Genomic DNA, 19778 nt, shown 5'->3' on the forward strand with positions numbered 1-19778 from the left:
GCTCCCAGCAGCCTCCACCTGAAGCCATCACGGTCTACAGAGGCATGCCTTGCTCTGCAGAGCACATAAATCCTACTTTCAAGTCACTTTTGCTTCCTACAGTGAAACAGGAATTGAGAGGTAAAAATCCCAGCACCATGTGAGAGGGGCTCAGGTGTTCAGCTCCTTGGATGATTTAATGTAGTTATTTACTTATTTTTGACAGATGAAGGAGCAAACTCAAGTGGAAGGGGAAGCTGGGTTGAGAGAAAGGAAAGGCTTAGGAGAGGTGATAAAATTAGCTTCCTGCACAAGCTTTCTTTCCTGGTACATAGCACTGAAAATTCCTCTTCATGGTTTGGAGCAGAGAGAAGGTGTGAGGTTCCTTACTGGACTATGCACTTCTCCAAGAATGGACCCCTGAGTTCTTGCAGACTTAGGTCCCATACCCAGGACTGGGAAGCTGGAAGAAGCTATTTTCAGATATTTCTTGGTATTTGAGGCAATCCTCCACTTGTGCTGACTGTTCAGACTCTCACCCTGACACGCACAGACATGCAAATTCAGAGCAGGCCATTTCAGTACAGCAGACAGAAATAATTGCAACAACAGAGCTGGACTTGAAGAACTCAGACCTTTATCAGGTGAAATATGCAAGGGGAAGCAGCTCCAGAAAGGACTTTTCTTCAAGTTTAAAGACAAACAGAAAAAAAGGCTGCCTCTTCCTTTGGAGAAAGGCAAGCCACACCTGTGTCAATAATGTGTGGTATTTAGTACTGCAGGGAGTTAGGAGTCTGCCACAGCATGCATGCCTGGCGGGGAGGAAAGAACAAGCATGTCCATGGACATGCCTCATCTTCCAAGCAGCTCAAGAACTGGACTGAAGCCAGCAGCTCTAAAGCAGGTAAACCAGCTTGAGAGACCAGCAATGCTGTGATCCACCTCCCTCCTAAGCAGGCAGAGCTGGAGACACACAAGTACATGGGGCAAAACAATTGAAGACGCTGAGCGCTCTCGCTGCCCGCATGCAAAGATGTTCACCAACTGCTGAAGCTCTCTAGCCAAGGTCTATTCTCTAGGGTCAACCACCTAGGGACAAAATGGGGACCAGGTATCAGCTGTGCTCATGTCTGACCACTCCCTGGAACAGTGCAGAGCACAGCACCAGCACTAGAAGCTAAGACTACTCCCCTTGAAGGCTCCCTGCATGTAATGCTAACTGCTGAGCTACCAAACTCTCTGGTTCCCTCAACAGAGCACTAAAAAACATGGTACCCAACCCCAAAATATGTAGAATTGGAAGCACAGGCAGCATTTTACACAACTACATTACAAGGAAGCTATAATGTAGACAAAGGTGAAGACAAAGATGAATCCAAGGCTCCAGGGCATATCACTGGCACCTTCAGGCTGCTCTCATTGGCAGAGGAATGAGTGGGAAAGAAGCCACTGGAGATCCAGCATTGACCCCAGCCCTGAAAACTGCACTGCTCATGCTTTGGAAGCATTTACACACAGCAGAGCCATGAAGAACATGAGGCCAGCTTTAAAATGCAGCTGCTCTTCTGCCACTTCTGCCCAATACTAACCCAGATGGCATCAAAACAAAGCCAGCAGAAGGGGGAGGAAAAGAGAATGAATGCCATGAATTTGTGTTTCTGATGAGACACTGGGAGTGCCTTTCTACAGCACACAAACCAGACTTGTCCTGCCAGATCCAGCCACTGCAAGAAAACCTAATCCAGAGCTGCTTCAGCCATCACTGGTTTGGGGTAGGACAGCAGTTCTAGCATACAGTCTTCAATTCTATCACCTTTAACATATTTTCAGAGGAATTTTTAGCACTGCCTCTCAGCATCTGAAAGCATCAAGGGCTGGCATTTCCTAAGCCACTCTCAGAGTTTGCCACCACCACAGGAACAACATTCAGGTAATTTTCTAAAGCTTAGTAATGCCAGCTCCTTTCACAAAGCTTGCCACAAGAAACCTAAATGGAAGAGCAGAGCTTCAATGAAACTGCTCTTCCCAAACACACTTTTCCCTCTTTCTGAGCAAAACAGTTCTACTCGAGGTCAAGGTCACTGAGTAGGTTCAAGCACCTTGGGAGAACCTAGTTTGAATTCAGACAAAAATTAACATGCTTTATCAAGAGTTAATTACAGGAATTACATTACTGCACACACCTCCCACTTACTGGTTCTTAGCAGCTGGCACTCTTATTTTAGGTTAAGATAATGTTGGTGTTTAGACAAGTAAATGGGCAGGCGAGACAAAAAAAAAGCCAACAGTGTAATCAAAAGCCTCTATCTAAGGATTAGTACACACCTACACATCATAATACAGCAAAATTATTTTACAGGTAAGCTGGATCAATAAAAGCTCCACATAACAGAGAGCTGATGATTTTCAAGAGATGGTACTTAGACATGCTTAGAATCACAGCATTCCCCTGAAAATCTGACACCCCAGCAAATCCCTGCTAGATCCCAGTTTGGCTGCCTCTCTACACAGCTCCACAAGGATGGATGGAGAGAGGACTCTTAAAACTAAACCAGAAAAAGGGAAACATCAGCAGCCTCCTGCTTTGAAAAGCTGTGACCACGTGTCAGGCATTCACTTGCCAAGGGAGTGGCAGTATTTATCAGCTCTCCTGCGCTGGCTAGTCCTGATACGCAATCAAGGCTTGAGAGTTAATGATTTCCCCCTGTAAAAACTCCAGGAGCCAAGCTGCAGGGCTGAGCTCTGTCCTTGATCAACACTTGCAACCTGTTCTCCATCCAGCCCTACAATATGAGGTACAGAACCCCTTAGAGCACAAGGTCGGTGTTTTATTTAAGGTTAATTTTCCTTCTTCCTGCAGGGCTGGTCCATTTAGTGAGCTCTGGAGGCTTGTATCTGGTTACTGCATGGAGGCTGTAACCATAGCCAGCTGCTGGCAAGAGCCCAAGCAACTTGCACTGGCTGCACAGCCCATTAACCCCCATCATTCCAATCCAACACTGCAAGCAGAACACCACATTTCACACCCACTCCCACAACGTCCTTTGTTTTGTACCCACAGTTCCATCACCTCAGGAAAGGCCACAAAGAAGCCATCCAGGCTGGGGGATTCCACCTTTTTTAACACCACACTGTTGACCATTCCTTTTGCCTTTTAAGCAGAAAGCTGTGTTTCTGAAATGCTTTAAAGACAGATACTTGTTTACCATTGGTGACTACTCACTTAAAAGCAGGAAGCCCTTAAAGTGTTTTTGCTTGAATTTGTCCCTTGTGCACATCCTGAGTGAAATGTGAAAGTCTTCCCTAGATTTGAATCTCCAGTTTTCTAGGAGTGCCTGGAGCACTTCAAAATCCAGTGACAGAATGTGATGTATCTGACTTTGCTACTTAAGAGAGAAGTTTTGCTACTCAGAAGTGCTTTTTACTGCAAGCACGCCCTGTTGGGGACCGGTTCACAGGTGCTCAGTAACAGTGAACACCACGGGCTAGAAGCCTGCTCTGAAAGAACACTTTCAGGTGACTGCTGAAGCTTAAACATTCTTCTGCTCCTGCAGGGCACACCCTTTGCATCTGGTACTACCCAGATGCAGAATGAGGCCAAATCCTGACAGGAAGCACCAGCAACATGAGATCTCCTTCTCCACACAACCCAGCTCAAGTGTCCTGGTGAATTATTCAAGACAGGCTCAACATTCATTCACTGTATGTACAAAGCAGCAAAACACCAGGAAAAAAAACCCCAAACCAAAACACTGAATGTATCTTCAGGGCTTCAAATGACTACAATGAATTGATGAATTGCAATGGTTTTGTCTCATTCATGAATTTTAAAGGATTTACCTTCTGTGTACAGTGAGCTGCAGACCTTGGAAAAGCCCTGGCCTTATCTACAGGGTCTGTGATATCTATTTAATCCCATTTCAATGCCTGTGATGTCTTGCAATGGAATTAACTGAACCACTGACACAGCATTCAGCTGGGATAAAACAAAATAGATCTCTCCAAAAGCATTAGCAAGTTTAAATCGAGTGCCTCTCTTGTTGCCATGCTTTCAGAGTAACTACAACTCCAGCTCACTGGTTGTCATAGATACTGCAAACTCAAAGCAGTGAGGGAGAATGAGAACACTGCCACTTGGTGGAAAAGTGGGATAGCAGTCACTTGCACTGCTTCAAGTGAAGCCACTTTTACAACCACACTCCATCTCCTCCCATTCCATGTGCTGGTGCATCTCCATCAGAGCCCCCCCAGAGTGCAGTGCAGCAACATGCCCACTCTATGACAAGCACAGCACTGGGCAGCTTTCCAGTATGCTGTGTAACAAAGGGGGCTTTCTCAGTCTTCCCCATCTGCCAGCTGCCTGTTCATAGAATGGCTTAAATTGGAAGGGACCTCAGAAATCATCTACTCCAACCTCCCTGCCATGAGCAAGGACTCATCTCAAATAGACTCAGGGGTTCCTCATCCAACCTGGCCTTGAACACTCCCAGGGAGGAGGCATCCACAACCTCCCTGGGCAGCCCATTCCAGAGTCTCACCGCCCTTGTACTGAACTATTTCTTCCCAAGGTCCAGTCTAAACCTACTCTGCCATCCCCTCTTGTCCTGTTGATAGACAGCCTTATGAAAGGTTCCTCTACAGCCTTCCTGTAGGATCCCTTCAGGTATTGGATTCTAGAATTACACAAAAAAATCCCAAAACCCAGAGGAGGCTGCTGCCTTTTTCACTTATGCATGAAGCCATCCATCAAGGATGACACGGAATTCTGAAACTGAAGTTCAGATTTGCCTAGCTGCTTCAAGTGCCACCTCCAATCACCTTTTGAACACCTAACTTTCAGTGTTGCCTGTTTCCCCACTGAAGCTGAAACACTGTTCTGGGGCTGTGTGTAGCTCTTTCTCAGAAGGGCTAAATGCACACAAAACTCACTGAAAACAAAGAAATGCTGAACGGTTTGGGCTGGAAGAGACCTTGAAGATCATCTGGTTCCAACCCCCCTGCCATAGGCAGGGATTTCTATTCTGTTCTATTCTCAGGCTGTGATAGGACTAGGGGGAATGGAATGAAGCTGGAGGTGGGGAGATTCAGGCTGGAGGTGAGGAGGAAGTTCTTCCCCATGAGAGTGGTGAAGCCCTGGAATGGGTTGTCCAGGGAGGTGGTTGGGGTGCTGTCCCTGGGGGTGTTTAAGCCCAGGCTGGATGAGGCTCTGGCCAGGCTGATCTAGTGTGGGGTGTCCCTGCCCCTGGCAGGGGGGTTGGAACTAGATGATCCTTGTGGTCCCTTCCAACCCTGACTGATACTATGATCTCCTTCTAGAGCAGGCTCCTCAAGACCCGATCCAACCGGACTTTGAACGCTTCCAAGGTCGGAGCCTCTACAACTTCCCTGGGCAACCTGTGCCAGTACCTCACCACCCTCACAGTGAAGAATTTCTTCCTAATGCCTAACCTAAATCGAGCTTCTCACAGTTTGAAGCCATTTAAAAATTCATCAAGAGGCTTTTAAACAAGTCAACATGAAACATCAGCAAGATATTAAAGCAAGCAGCAGCCACACAACTCAGTGGTAAGATGTCTAGAATGCTTCATTGCTCAGACAAGAGCTCCTACAGTCTGATCTCATTCTTTTTCCATGCCAGATCTTTTCTCCATGGTAGTGCAGTCCTTTGAGGGGAGAGAAATGCAAACAATTGCAGCAAGGCCCTTCTACAGAGACCATCTGTTCACGTTTGAACCCAGCAGGTTTGACAGGATCAATGGCCAAAAATTAGAAGCAGGAAAAGGAGAAGAGTGAGGGATTCTCTCTTCCCCTCTGCACTATACAATTATTTCTCTTGTGATAAGGAAAGGACATAATATATTTCATTTCCATTAATGGTATTTCAGACACTGATGCAACAGCCTTTACCTGCAGTACAGCTGCCAAGATTTTGAACTGTGTGTTACTATAAACCCATGAAAATATTGTGGATACTGGGAGAAAGTGGTGCTATAGAGCTCACTGAAACAGAACAGCTGAAGGAACACATTTGCTTACTTTCATTTTGCCCTACCAAAACATTATGCTAATTCAAATGCCCTACAGAATTTCACTGCTCTGGTATCCTTAACAGTGCTCAGAGAGCGGCCAAGAAGGCCAATGGCATCCTGGTCTGCATCAGGAATAGTGTGGCCAGCAGGAGCAGGGAAGTCATTGTGCCCCTGCACTCAGCACTGGTTAGGCCACACCTTGAGTCCTGTGTTCAGTTCTGGGCCCCTCAGTTTAAGAAGGACATTGAGACTCTTGAACATGTCCAGAGAAGGGCAGTGAGGCTGGGGAGAGGCCTCGAGCACAAGCCCTGTGAGGAGAGGTTGAGAGAGCTGGGGATGCTTAGCCTGGAGAAGAGGAGGCTCAGGGGAGACCTCATTGCTCTCTACAACTACCTGAAGGGAGGTTGTAGCCCGGGGGAGGTTGGTCTCTTCTCCCAGGCAACCAGCACCTGAACAAGAAGAGACAGTCTCAAGCTGCACCAGAGGAAATTTAGGCTGGAGGTGAGGAGAAAGTTCTTCATAGAGTTGTCAGCCATTGGAACGTGCTGCCCAGGGAGGTGGTGGAGTCCCCACCCCTGGAGGTGTTCAAGAGGGGATTGGATGTGGCACTTGGTGCCATGGTTTAGTCAGGAGGTCTGTGGTGACAGGTTGGACTTGATGATCTTTGAGGTCTCTTCCAACCTTGGTGATTCTGTGAGTGTCTGTACAGGATAAAATGGAGGCCCCTGCCATTGTCATTCACTTGGCAGCCCACAAGACTGCTTATATTGCACAGGGGATTGAAGTAGCATAGAAGTTGGAGCACAATTCTCCAATAATTTTTAAATGGCCTTTTTTTTTTTTGCCTGTCTTCCATCTTTTAGCCTGATGCATGTTTCTCTGTGCTGTTAAAAACCTATTGTTCAGCAGAAACAAGATGGAAGACTTCAGCTATGTACAACAGCTATCACCTGGGGATGTTATTCCCCTCTTAATTTTAAATCCAACCTTCCAACCTTTACACAACACCCTCATTCAGAAGGTTAAAAGAAGAGTTGGAGACAACTGAATTGATTGACATGTTTCATGACCTGTAGGAGCAGGAGATCATCTATTCATCAACCTGTTCTAAGCAAAGTGTTCCAACAGTGGTCACAAGAGAATTCTGTGCTGACTTCTACATCTCCCAGATCACTGCATAACTGGTGAGATGCTGTCAGAAAAACTCCCCCAGATCTAGTACATGAGTTCCTAAATTCATCAATGCAGGTCTTGATGGTCACTTGACCTGCAGCATAACTCATGAACTACCTTCGACAGAAGCCAGAACTAAAGACAAATAACTACATTACATCTACAAAAAGGAAAGTATAAAACCAGCTACAGAAGGGTCACAAATGTAGAGTGAGCCATGCTGTTAAGACTCATTCCTCTTGTACTGAACTTCCCCCCACCACACCACCATACCACACTCCCAAATACCTTCAGGTCACCAGCCTCAGGTTTTTCAGTCTCTGAATCGTCATCTTCCTACAAGACAAGAATTTACAGGATTAAGCTTACAGAGCAGGCTTGACAAGTAACTGCACTTACAACAAAGGGCTTGTGTTCAGCAGCCCAGCAGTAGTCCAAGAACCTTTCCACCAAAGTTAGTTTTCACCCACCCACTCATGACCCCAAACCAAGTCCTACAGTCAGGGCAAGGAGTGTTTGTTTAGCATGGATATTTTTCAGACAAAGGCATCACTCAGTAGCAGATGTGCCCCACAAAGCTCATGCAGCTGCTGAAGGCTCAGGACTAGACAATAAGAAGCAACAAAACTGGGATAAAGCAGTTGTCATTAGAGAACTCTGGCCCTGGGCTTTCTGCACTTGCCCCTATTTAGCAGTACTCAGAGAAAAAGCAACATTTGCAAGACTTTTGATACTCCCAAGCATACTTCAATAACACTGAGAACACACAGCTGGCCTGTCATCCAACCAAGCATGCAGGCTTGGTGAGGATCTGGCCTAGCACCAAGCTCCAGGGATCTGGTGGCAATGCCAGCTGACACCAAATCACCAGCAGCGCTGCTGCATCTTGCTGAGGACCTGAACTTGCACAGAAGGTAACCACTGACAAATTCCACTGCTTTAGTCAACAGACTCCATTCAGTTTTTATGCCTTACCATAAGTAAGCCAAACAACAGGGTAAATTTCTGCCCTGTTGAGAGCTTAAAATACTAAACTCAGCCTTGTGTAAAATTCTACACAACAGGAAAAGTAAAGCCCCAACTTTAGTCCCAGCTAGGAGGTAAGTCTACTGCTCCACTGCCCTGTGAGCTACTGCACTGGAGATCCTAGAGGTACCCATGTTTCTAGACACAAATACATACTCTGGCATCAAAACAAGTTTGAGGAGCAGAAAGTGTTTTTCATGCTCACACAACTCAGCAGAATGTTTTCCCTCCAAATTTTGCCATCAGTTTAACTCTGGCCCTAAACCAAGGACTTGGTGCTGTTTCAGCTTCAAAAGGTAAATCAAAAAAGCAGCAAAGTGATTTACATGTGACTGAAAGAAGAGCTCACAGAGAAATGCCCACCTCAGTGTTAGCACAGGAGCATGTTCTGGCAAGGCAGAGAGAGAGTGTCCAGAGAAGGGCCATAAAGATGAGCAGAGGGCTGGAGCACCTCTGCTATGGACACAGACAGAGAGTTGGGGCTGTTCAGTCTGGAGAAGAAAAGGCTCCAAGGAGACCTTACTGTGGCCTTCTGAAGAGGGCAACAAGAAAGCTGGGGAGGGACTTTTTAGGGTGTCAGGTAGTGATAGAACTGGGGGGAATGGAGCAAAACTAGAAGTGGGTGGATTCAGGTTGAATGTTAGGAAGAAGTTCTTCCCCATGAGGGTGGTAAAACACTGGCACAGGTTGCCCAGGGAGGTGGTGGAAGCCTCATCTCTGGAGGTTTTTAAGCCCAGGCTGGACACGGCTATGAGCAATCTGATCTAGCATGAGGTGTCCCTACCCATGGCACGTGGGGCTGGAATTGGATGATCTTTGAAATCCCTTCTAAGCCTGACAATTCTGTAATATCAGCAAGTTTTAATTGCCTGAATTAATATGCACATCCCACAGAAGTGAGGCATCAAGCTTCTTCACTTCAGCTACTCTCCAGCTCACCTTTCTGAAACATGCACATGGTCAATAATTTGGTCTTAACAGTAAGTTTGCAACTAGAAAAGCACCACAGTACCAAGTAACTTGGTGTTTACCACAAAAGATTCATTTTCCCTCCACAGCCCTGCCTATATTTTAAAAGATATAAGTCATTTTCAACAAAGCAACAGGTTGAATCATTCATGTTATTTATTGAGAGGTAACTGCCACAGCTCCCCAAACCTCCTACCCTAGCAGGGGACAACTGGGAAATACCAAACTAAGAAGTATTACTGAGAACTGCCCTTGAATCCCCATCCCTGGAGGTATTTAAAAGATGTGGTGCTTAGAGACATGGGTTAGCACCAGAGTTGGTAGAGTTAAATAATGGTTGGACTCAATGATCTTAAAGGTCATCTCCAACCAAAATGATTCTGTGGTTCTATGAAAAGGCAAAGGCTTTGCACTCACTGTTAAGGAAGACAACACAAGTAGAGAGTTTGTTTAGCTAAAAGCCCAGCTTTATAGAAACAATTCAACCAGTAACAGCTGCTGGCACAAGCCAGATCAACATGGTTCTCAATTCCTGTCAAAGACTCTTCAGTGCAAAAAGTAAGCATTGCTCTCTGCAAAACAACTGGAGAGGATGCCCCCTGTGTAACCTGCACACATCTACACAGTAACTGCAAGTACATGCAAGACCCACTGGAGACACCCCAGAGTGACTAACAATTGCCATGACTCAAGAGCAAGTTGTACCTCCCAGATGATGGACAGCTGCAACCTGTACTGAGAACTGTGTGTGCAATCAAGTCTACTTCATCTACCTGCCCTTTGGCCAATGTTAATCAACCACAGCTCATCTCAACAAGCTTCTTGGTCACACTAACCACTTTCTACAGGCTAAAGAGATCATTGAAGGAAGATCTGGAAGTTTTAGATCTAATAGGGAGAATCACCAAAGTACTGAAGAAGTGTCATCACTTTGCTTAGCCACAGGCCAGAAGCAGACTGTGAATGTTACTGCTTGCACCTCCTCCAGTTAGCAGCAGAACAAAACCAAAAGCAAGGACAAGAGACAGACAAACTTCTTGTCTGGTGCCTGGGAAAAAAGATGGCAGAAATAGTGTCTCACAAGAGTGATCTAATGCACACACAGTAGACTTTAATGAGGAAAAGCCACAGTGACACAGCCCTATGTCTTTCCTCCACCAAACAGCCAAAACACTAGAAGGGGGCCAAGACAACATATTCTTAATGAGGTGGTATGCAAAAGATTGATGACAAAAGAGACAAGAACCTCCTTCCCTAGTCCTCCAAAACTTACCTCTTTGCTCTCACAGACACTCAACAAAACTACATATCCTTTTGTGTATTAGGGTTGCACTCACAGGCAGCGAGTTACATACCCTGTCTCATAATGCAACAGTTACTTAGATGAAGTTATATACATGCCATGCAGCTATGACAAACAAAAGCCACTCACATCTAGACAGGACACTGTTACATCAAGGTAACTTGATGCAGTAAGTAGGTTTAGTTATACACAAAAGAATAACTTCAAGACATCACAGAACTTTATTCTTGTTAATCCTCCAGCCAACCATGCAGCTGTGTGTTCCTTTTACAAGTTGCTCATTTATGTCATCCTACCCTTAAACAATGTCTTTCATTTAGTGTGGCTGTTAACTTGTATCAACCTTTTCGGCCCCCACAAGAATCAAACAGCATCAACAGGTAGCAGCAAACAGCACAAGCTGTGTCAGGCTGCTGAGGGGTTTCGAGCCAAATGCTTTCTACTTGAAAAATAAAGTGTTTACAAGTCTTTGGAAAGTGCCAAAACCCACACCAAGAGTCAGATACTTTGGGTTCCAGCCCAGTCAGGGGCTTTCCTTGGAGGAAAGCCTCCAAAAAGCGTGAGGGTCTTAAGGCAAATTCTCAGAGCACTGAAGAACTTACTGACTGCCTGCTGTTCTCATCATCCTCCTCTTCATACCCGTCTTCGTCCCCATCCACGCGGCTGAAGTCGTCCTCTCCGTACCCAACCGAGACCAGACCACCTTTTTCTCCTAAGGACGAAAGGAAAAGGAAAACCCTGAGGAAAGAGAAGGCAGCAAGGAGTTGGGCCTTCCTCTCAGAGAGAGAAAGGTGAAGGACGCCGGCCCAGTGCTTCCCCGGCGCCCTCCCTGCCCTCACCCGTAGTCGTTCCCCCATCGCTTCCCGCCGTCCCAGCCTCGCTGTCCGACTCGGGGTCCGAATCCTCAGCGTAAACCGCCAACGAGGAGAGGACGCTGCGCTTCGCCGCCGCCATCTTCCGCCTGGGCCGCGGCGCGCTTCCGGCGCGTGGGGCTCACGCAGGCCGCGGGGACGCGCGCGGGGATGACGTTACGGAACAGTCGCCATAGCAACGCCTCCCGCCTCCAGCGGGCGCCCGTTGAGGGGAGAGGGCCCCGGCGGCCGCGCACGGCGGGAGGAGAGAAGCCCGCGGCCAGGCGGGGCAGGGCGGGGCAGGCCAGGCCTCGCTGCAGGACAGAGAGAGGCAGGATAAAAGGTGTGCAGCCTGGTTATAGTCAGGGGCTGGCTCTTTATGCGCTGCTTGTGACGTCATTGCGTGGCGCCGCGACGGCACCTGCCGAATCCTGACCGAGTGTGAGAGGGTCGGGGCGCGGAGGGGTACGGCTGTGGCGGGGTTGGACGCTGGGAGTGAGGCGGCGGAAGGATACAGCCCCTGGCAGGGGTGCGGTGGCGCGAGGCGCTCCCTAGGCTTCCGTCTGCCTCGCTCCCTGTGTGGGGGTGCGGGTGGGTTTGGGGGGCAGCGAGGGTCCCCCCCATTCCTATGGATCCTATTAGCTATGCCCGGCTCGTGCTCCATGGGAAGACCTCGGGAAGGTGGGGGGTGGGGGGTGGGGGGAAGGGTCCCCAAATAAATGATATTGGAGTCGTCTCCAGTCAGCGGGCCTGGACAGCATCTTTTTGGGGGGACAGGAACAGAAAAGGAGGTGAGCCTGGCAGGACAGCCCTGGGGAGCCTCGTGCAGGTGGCAAGGAGACAAGGCAGGGCAGCATTCAGGTTTAGCTTGGTTCTTGTCACTGTTCACAGCTTCTCTAAGATGAGTGGTGAGGTCCCCTCGGGCCTGGAAGGCAGGGTCCGGAAAACACTACGCAAGGTCTTCGGGTTTGAGTCCTTCAAGACTTCCCTGCAGGAAAGTGCAACCATGACTGTGGCAAGAGGTGAGGCTCAGCTTCAGGAAGGTGGTTGGAAAGGTGTGGTTTTCAGTTTTCCAGTGAGGGTGATGCTGCAGGAGTTGGCATTATGTCTGTTTGAAAGGGATCCATCGCCTGGAATAGGCCTCTGCGCTCGAGATGATTGCAGTGGCACAGGAGCACCAGCATGTGCTGCATCCAACTCCCCTGAGCACAGCTTTGCCTCTTCTCCTTTGTATTTGTTTTGTAACACCACCTTTGCCTCAACTAGGAAATGTGAAGGTGCAGTGTACTCGGTATCTTCTCTAGAGTCATCTGCCAGCATGTCCTTATGTTAGAGGCAATACCACTAGAAGGCTTGATGACCTGGTTCCTGTCTGTTCTCTGAATCATGTGGCCATTGTCAGAAACACAATTGTTAAGGTACCCATGGAGGCCCTGCATCTAGTTGGAGAGGCATCTCACATTACAGACTGCCAACCCTTAGCTGCACTGGCAGGAGTCTCAGTGTCCACCTCAGCACTCAGAATGTAATTTCTCACCAACATCTCTGCAGACCACAGCCCAGCCAAACCCAGTGCTCTGTCAGTAGAATAGCTGCCTACTAACAGCACAGACACTGGTATCTGACTTGAAGGAGATACCACTTAGTGTGCAGTAGCACTTACTAACTGCATGATATTATCTATGTGGCTGAGACTTCCAAACCCTTATTTCTTCTGAGGTACTTTCCTGGAAGTTTTAAGAAGCTGTGGCGAAACTCTGTTGTGGCTCTGGTAATTTGGTAGCTGGAGGTCTGTAAGATGAGTGAAAGCAGTTCATCTGGTGAAAAGCAGCAATAACTTCTCATTATCTTGGTTTCTGTGTATCTTCTGGTCCTCTCATAAGGCTGTTTCTAAGTGTTTACAAAGCAATCAGAGATTCTTTGAGGGAAACCTTTGTGGGATGCAAGACACTGCTGTGCATTTAGAACCTAAAACGCAGTGTCTCTGGTTGGTGTACACATACATATATGCTGTTGCTCACAGGTTAGAAGCCTTGCTGCCCACCCCTCCAGACAGAGCCCTTCACTCAGTAGCCTTGAGCTTTCTTCTGTTGTCTTTGCAGGTGAGAAGGATGTCTTTGTATGCATGCCCACAGGGGCAGGGAAGTCTCTGTGCTACCAGCTTCCTGCAGTTCTGGCAGTGGGCATCACCATTGTCATTTCACCTCTGATTGCACTGATCCAGGTAACTCTTCTGTTAGCTGTGGCCTTCCCTAGTAGTCTTTCTTGGTGACCTTCTTTATTTCCATTTCCTTGTAACTGAGACGTTCTGTTCACTCCAGGATCAAGTGGATCACTTGCTGGCTCTGAAAATCAAAGCCTGCTCTCTCAACTCCAAGCTCTCTGCCCAGGAAAAGAAGACCATCCTGGCTGACTTAGCAAGTGAGAAGCCCCAAGTAAAGCTCCTGTACATCACCCCAGAGATGGCAGCTGCCTCTTCTTTCCAGCCTACCCTGAACTCTCTGGTGACCCGAAATCTCTTGTCCTACCTGATCATTGATGAGGCCCACTGCGTCTCCCAGTGGGGACACGATTTCCGGCCTGACTACCTGCGGCTGGGCACCCTGCGCGCTCGCATACCCAGCACGCCCTGCGTGGCCTTGACTGCCACTGCCACCAAGCAGGTCCAGGAGGACATTGTGGCAGCACTCAAACTAAAGCAACCACTTTCCACGTTTAAGACTCCTTGCTTCAGGTCTAACTTGTTCTATGATGTGCAGTTCAAAGAGCTCTTGACCGATCCATACGCCAACCTTAAGGATTTCTGTCTCAAGGCACTGGAAGTGAAGAACACCCCTGGGGTAGGTTTTAGCTTTGGGGAAGAAGGCTAAACTGAACAAAATCTGCTCTCATGGTCATTTGGAATATGTCCAGAGAAGGGCCATGAGGATGGTCAGAGGGTTGGAGCTCATCTGCTGTGAGGACAGGCTGAGAGAGTTGGGGTTGTTCAGTTTGGAGAAGAGAGGGCTTTGAGGAGATCTTATTGAGGCCTTCCAGTATCTGAAGTGGGCTACAAGAAAGCTGGGGAGGGACTCTTTAGAGTGTTGGGTAGTGATAGGATTATGGGGGATTGGATCCAAGCTAGAGGAGGGGTAATTTAGATCAGATGTTAGGAAGAAGTTCTTCACCATAAGGGTGGTGAAACACTGCAACAGGTTGCCCAAGGAGGTGGTGAAAGTCCCTTCTCTGGAAGTTTCTAAGGCCAGGCTGGATGTGGCTCTGGGCAACCTGACCTAGTGTGAGGTGTCCCTGCCCATGACAGTGGGGTTGGAACTGGCTGATCCTTGAGGTCCCTTCCAACCCTGACAATTCTGTGATTCTGTGACTTTCCAGTGGTTGGTATGGCCTGCCAGGTCCCTGGTATGGCAGGGAAGGAAGAAGTCCCTGGCAAGAAAGTGCTCATGTATGCTTTTTAGTTCCTCTGAAAGTGTTCACCTGTGTTTTTCAGTTCCTCTAAACCAAGTAGAACATGAAGGCTGCATTCCTTTCAGAAGTGTTCTCAGAATGGAGGTGGTCTAAAAGAAAATGGATTAGAAATATGTGACTGGCGTTTCTGTCCTGGTTTGTCACGTCCCAGGCGACCGTTGTATGTTTAATTGTGTTCTGCTCTTCTGGCGTGGTGGGAGTGAACAGAAGCCTTTGGAATGTTGTACTGAATTTCCTCCTCTAACACTAATTCCCAGAATAACCCTCAGCAGCTCAGAGCACCTGAGTTCATCTGTAAAGTAGAGGGGAGACTGCTTCTTGCCTTGTGCCCACTGGGAAAGGATTAGAGCACCATAATTGGTCAATGGTAGGCCTTGGAAGGAAGCTGCCTTTGATTTACATTTGTGCTGCAACAGTATCTTTCAACTGCTGGTAATCAGCTTGGTGATGAGATGAGCTTTAGGCATCCCTCCTGTCCCCTCCACACTAACTACAACTTTCAGTGTCATGGGCTTTCTCTTCAGGTGTACTCTGGCTGTGGCATTGTGTACTGCAGGACCAGGGATGTGTGTGACCAGCTGGCCATTGAGCTGAGCTACCGAGGAATGAAAGCCAAGGCGTATCATGCAGGTATGGGAAGCTCCATCTCCAGCTACTGACATATGGAGATCACCTTTCAGGTCTGGGTTGGGGCTACCTAGAAAAGAGCTTTTTAGACTAGGTCTGCAATGTGTCTGATGCTCACAAGTTAGGTCTGTGATGAGGTTCAGGCTGGGTATTTCTTCACACAAAGGGTTTATCAAGCACTGGAACAGGCTGCCCAGGGCAGTGGTGGAGTCACCATCCCTGGAGGTATTTAAAAGATGTGTGGATGTGGTGCTTAGGGATGTGGTTTAACCACAGTGGCTTAGCAGTAGTGGTGGGATTACGAGCTCTAGGCGAGTGGTTGGACTTCATGATCTCAGAGGTCTCTTCCAACCACAGTGGTTCCATGGAGGTGTGGGGCCTTCAAGGGACTGGCATTCCCTTGTCTCCAGAACTGTTGGTTTTGTTGGATCTTGCATGGCCTAAATATAACAACTTCTTTTATCCCAGGAGAGAGAGCTGAGTGTTTCTCTTTGGAATAGAAACAGCTGCTGCTGACTTCTGCTTGACTGCAGGCCAGTTTAATAGGCAGAGGGGAGCATGTGCATCAGACAGCTTTAGTGAGGGGGTTGGCTCACAGCAGGGGAATGGAGGAGGAGGAAAATCATCTTTTTTTCTCTTTTTTTCTTTTTCCCTTCCCAGGCCTGAAGGCAGGTGAGAGGACTTCAGTCCAGAATGAATGGATGGAGGAGAAGATCCCAGTTATTGTAGCAACCATCAGTTTTGGAATGGGAGTAGACAAAGCAAATGTCAGGTGTGTGAGGCTGAACACTGGGCACCACCAGAGCCTGAAACCTGAGTAGTGGGAAGGCAAAGTCTCAGTCTCTCTGTTACTTTATATATCTGACTCAAATACACTTGCTAAACCCCACAAATGCAGGATTTTTATCCTGGAAGCAGCAAATGCAAACTTAGAAAGGTTTGAAAAGAGATTCAAAACAAGATACCAGAGCTCCTCTCTGCCAGTCAGCTTCAAACCCAAGAAAAAGGGAGGAATGCTTATTTTTTGCCACACCCTCCAGGGTTTCAAAATGAGCCACAGCTGTTCCTTTGACTTCTCTTAGTGCAATATTTGCTGTCAAAAAGCAGTGGGAAGAAAATCTGCACCTAAAATAATTCATACACCCTCTCCTAAAATAGTCAGAGACAGCTTTTTTTAGGCATCTCCTTTGCATTAAAGGGGGGGGAGAAAGAAGCAGTTCACAAATGCAATAGCCATATAAAAATACCACTCTAGTTCAAGGACAGAAACTTTACACATGGTTTCAATTGCTGTTCCTCTGGGGAACCATAATTACTCTGTGTTGCTAGAATTCCTGCACTGCAGTGTAGCTGTGCTGGGTTAGTGCTGTGAGCTTTGGTCACTTAGTGCAGGGATAGCTGGGGTGCGATGCTCACACTTCACACAGTCCTGCTCCTTACTCTAAAATCCACACAAAGCAATTGCTCTGGACACTGTGGGAAGAGGGGCAGGACATCACTGAGGCAGTGACATCAGTTCAGAACTGAGCCATCTTTCTCTGCTACCAGATAGCAGGATCCTGCAGCAGGGGCAGGCTGTTTTACTGCTTGATGCGTGTTACGCCATGGCATTAATGACCTACTGAAACCACTCTGCCCTGTTCAGTGCAATAGTGATTTAAAAAGGCAGAGTAACTGAAGTGCAAAGGGCTGGTTGAGAATGAAATACAGCTGAAATATGCTTGGAATATCGTTAGTTTCCAAGGAGGGGAGTTCAATTAACTTGTTACAGGACATTTTTTAATAGCTTGAAGGCCATTATGCTTGAGCCCAGGCAACAAGGCACTGCTGGCCTTCGTGTGGCACTGCAAAGCTAAGAGCTTTCCCTCTGTTGGCAGAGTTCTGAGTTCTCATGTGTCTGTTATCAGCTGAGATCAGGTCTGACAGGTTCTGGAGGTGACTCTTCTGAACAAAAAGGAAAACAGAAGTGTCTCTTTTCTTGATGGAATCTGTTCCTCTGCCTTCACTGCTAGTTCAGTTTTGTTTGAGATGATTTATCAATTCCTTCAGTAAACTTCCTGATGGGGATTGAATGTGTAGGGCTCTGATGCTTCCTGCTTGGCCTGTTCCTGGAGTGTTTCTGTTTGCTTGCTTTTGTCATTTAATCTTTTGCCACACCCTTATGCATCATACCTGCCTCTGGAACATGCTGGGTTTGAGGCAGACTGGTACTTAAAACGTGGGCAGAGTTACTGTGGTATAAAATCCTCTCACCACAGTTACAAGCTGAATTGCTGAATGTTCAGGTACAAGCAGGTTTAAAGCAGTCTTGCAGCAGTGTGTTAAACCTTCCTTCAGAGATTACATTCAATTTAGTAATGCTTCATAGTCCATTTGCTGGCTGGGAAAGTTGCCCTCATCTACAAGTGAGCTTGGTGAGATAGAGTTTCCCATTCAGGCTTTGCTGGCAAAGTGTCTTTGTAAACTCCAGCATTTCAGATTGTGATCTGGAATGTTCAGATTGTATTGCACAAAATAAATAGCTGTTGGTTTGGGTTTTGGTAGTTGGTTTTTCTTTCTCTAATGCTGCATTTTATGGTCAAATCTCCCAAAGTCCTTAAATCAATGTCCTTATTCTTCCTAGCTGTACCATTGTCTGCACAGTGGGGATACTCCTGTGCTCCTTCTTTTCCATCCATTTGGAACAACATCCTGCTCATGTTTTGTTCAGCTGTGTGTGTTTTCTTACAGCTCTGCTGCTTTCCTTGTGTCTTGTGTAAAGAGGACTTAGGTTTCTGTGTGCTAAACCCTTTGCTCTGCTAAATCCTCTGTCTTTTATGGTTTTGCTGCCCTCTTTTTTGCTGATGTTGATGTCCACAAACAACACAATCATGAGAAACCTGCAGGCTTATGTTTCCTGTTGTCTTATCACATGCAGATTTGTGGCCCATTGGAATATTGCTAAGTCAATGGCTGGATATTACCAAGAGTCTGGCAGAGCTGGGAGGGATGGGAAGGCATCCTTCTGCCGCCTCTACTACTCCAGGAATGACCGGGATCAAGTCAGCTTCCTGATTAAGAAGGAGCTCTCCAACATCCAGGTAAGGTCTGCAGAGTGGCATCTACCTGCCTAGATCCATTGCCTTTGCTCTGATCTGGTTTGCCTCTTCGCCTGCAGTGACCTCTGAATATGCCAAGATGAGTTTTGCTGCATCTCAAGCTGCCTTTAGCCCTCTTAAGGCATAGCAGAAGGGGTGAAGCAGGAAAAGGGAAAGGGCTGCCAGACCCAGCTCTGTAGCTCTGTATAGAGAGGTGTAGGTGAGCAGAAGTCTGGAGCAGGCACAGGGTGGTGTCTGTACTCAACTGCCATATTCACAGAATCACAGGATAGAAGGGACCCCAAGGATCGTCTGTTCCAGCCTTCCTAGCTGGTAGCTGAAATGAGATGGCCCAGCAGCACCCTGTCAAGTTGAGGCTTAAAACTCAGTGTAGGGGAATCTACTGCTTCTCTTGGGTGACTATTACTGAAGAGAAGGGTTGGATTTTGTTACCACTAGAGTTGTTTCATCTCTTTATATTTCAATTGAAGACTATAACTACTGTTCTCATTTAATTTCAGGAAAAAAAAGGGACCTTAAAAGAGTCTGACAAAGCTGTGATGACAGCTTTTGATGCCCTTGTGAACTTCTGTGAGCAGCTGGGGTGAGTGCACTTCTTTCAAGCACTGTTTAATGTTGGGGAAAACATGCCCTACCCCTTCTGAGGCACTGTTAGGGCTGGAAATATTGAGTGAATCAGCTGATATTTTGCCGTCTGGGCTGAGGAAGGTGTCCCTGAGAAGTCTCTCACTCCCACTTCTGAGCTGAACTGTTGGTCTTGGAGTCTGATGCAGTGATAGGGTAATGATAAACTCTTAAGTACTCTGGCTGTGGATTTCACTGTGCTATGTCTTTGATGATGGGTTGACTTAGTTACATTTGCTTTTGTTTTGACTCTTTCCTCCTTCATTATATCTCTCTTCTGAGGAAACAGGCAGCTTAATCAGCATGGGCTGGAAGTGTTTAGCCTGGATCTTTCTCTAAATCTCAGGGGCTCCACTGTGCAAAGCACTGGATATCTGTGATGCTCACTGACCTCAGAAGGGAGCTGATGGTGCTTTGACTGTTTCAGAAACAGGCCCAAATTATGGACATGCCCAATCTAAATGCAGAGCAGCAACCACGATGTGGATTGCTCAGGTTTAGTTCTGACTTGAAAGCTGTAATTGTTCTAACTGCTGTTCTGTGCTGGGTAAGACATCAAGACTGTCATTTGGCTGGTTGGAGAGCAGTATGTGTTCTCTGCCTGAACATGGTCAACATGTGTCTGGCTTTCAGG

General features: G+C 47.3%; 3 protein-coding genes across 10 annotated transcripts in view; 1 reads left to right on the forward strand and 2 right to left on the reverse strand.

Annotated features, from left to right (window-relative positions):
• Positions 1–11473, reverse strand: part of SAP30BP (SAP30 binding protein) — a 37220-nt gene extending 25747 nt beyond the window's left edge. The window contains exons 1-3 of one of the 2 annotated variants that reach the window (XM_068151525.1): positions 11319–11473; positions 11082–11191; positions 7470–7517 (exon numbers count right to left, since the gene is read on the reverse strand). In XM_068151525.1, the coding sequence (XP_068007626.1) occupies positions 7470–7517; positions 11082–11191; positions 11319–11433 (273 nt within the window). In that variant the 5' untranslated portion in view covers positions 11434–11473. The remainder of the gene's footprint in view (positions 1–7469; positions 7518–11081; positions 11192–11318) is intronic. The other variant, XM_068151526.1, reaches the window with a different exon arrangement.
• SMIM5 (small integral membrane protein 5) overlaps positions 1–19778 on the reverse strand; it is a 43047-nt gene that overhangs the window by 4276 nt on the left and 18993 nt on the right. The window lies entirely within an intron of this gene.
• RECQL5 (RecQ like helicase 5) overlaps positions 11535–19778 on the forward strand; it is a 54754-nt gene continuing 46510 nt past the window's right edge. For 6 of the 7 annotated variants that reach the window (XR_010988907.1, XR_010988911.1, XR_010988909.1 and 3 more), the window contains exons 1-8: positions 11725–11795; positions 12222–12352; positions 13433–13554; positions 13652–14170; positions 15320–15425; positions 16083–16194; positions 18340–18502; positions 19021–19103. Coding sequence is in view for 2 of the 7 variants with exons in the window: in XM_068151521.1 (XP_068007622.1) it covers positions 12232–12352; positions 13433–13554; positions 13652–14170; positions 15320–15425; positions 16083–16194; positions 18340–18502; positions 19021–19103 (1226 nt within the window). In the remaining 5 variants the exon portion in view is untranslated. Of the gene's footprint in view, positions 11674–11724; positions 11796–12221; positions 12353–13432; positions 13555–13651; positions 14171–15319; positions 15426–16082; positions 16195–18339; positions 18503–19020; positions 19104–19778 lie in introns of those variants that run through there. The other variant, XR_010988908.1, reaches the window with a different exon arrangement.

Source organism: Melanerpes formicivorus, unplaced genomic scaffold (assembly GCF_026170545.1).
Source record: "Melanerpes formicivorus ecotype bairdi unplaced genomic scaffold, bMelFor1.0.p_v2 SCAF_21, whole genome shotgun sequence".
Taxonomy (NCBI): domain Eukaryota; kingdom Metazoa; phylum Chordata; class Aves; order Piciformes; family Picidae; genus Melanerpes; species Melanerpes formicivorus.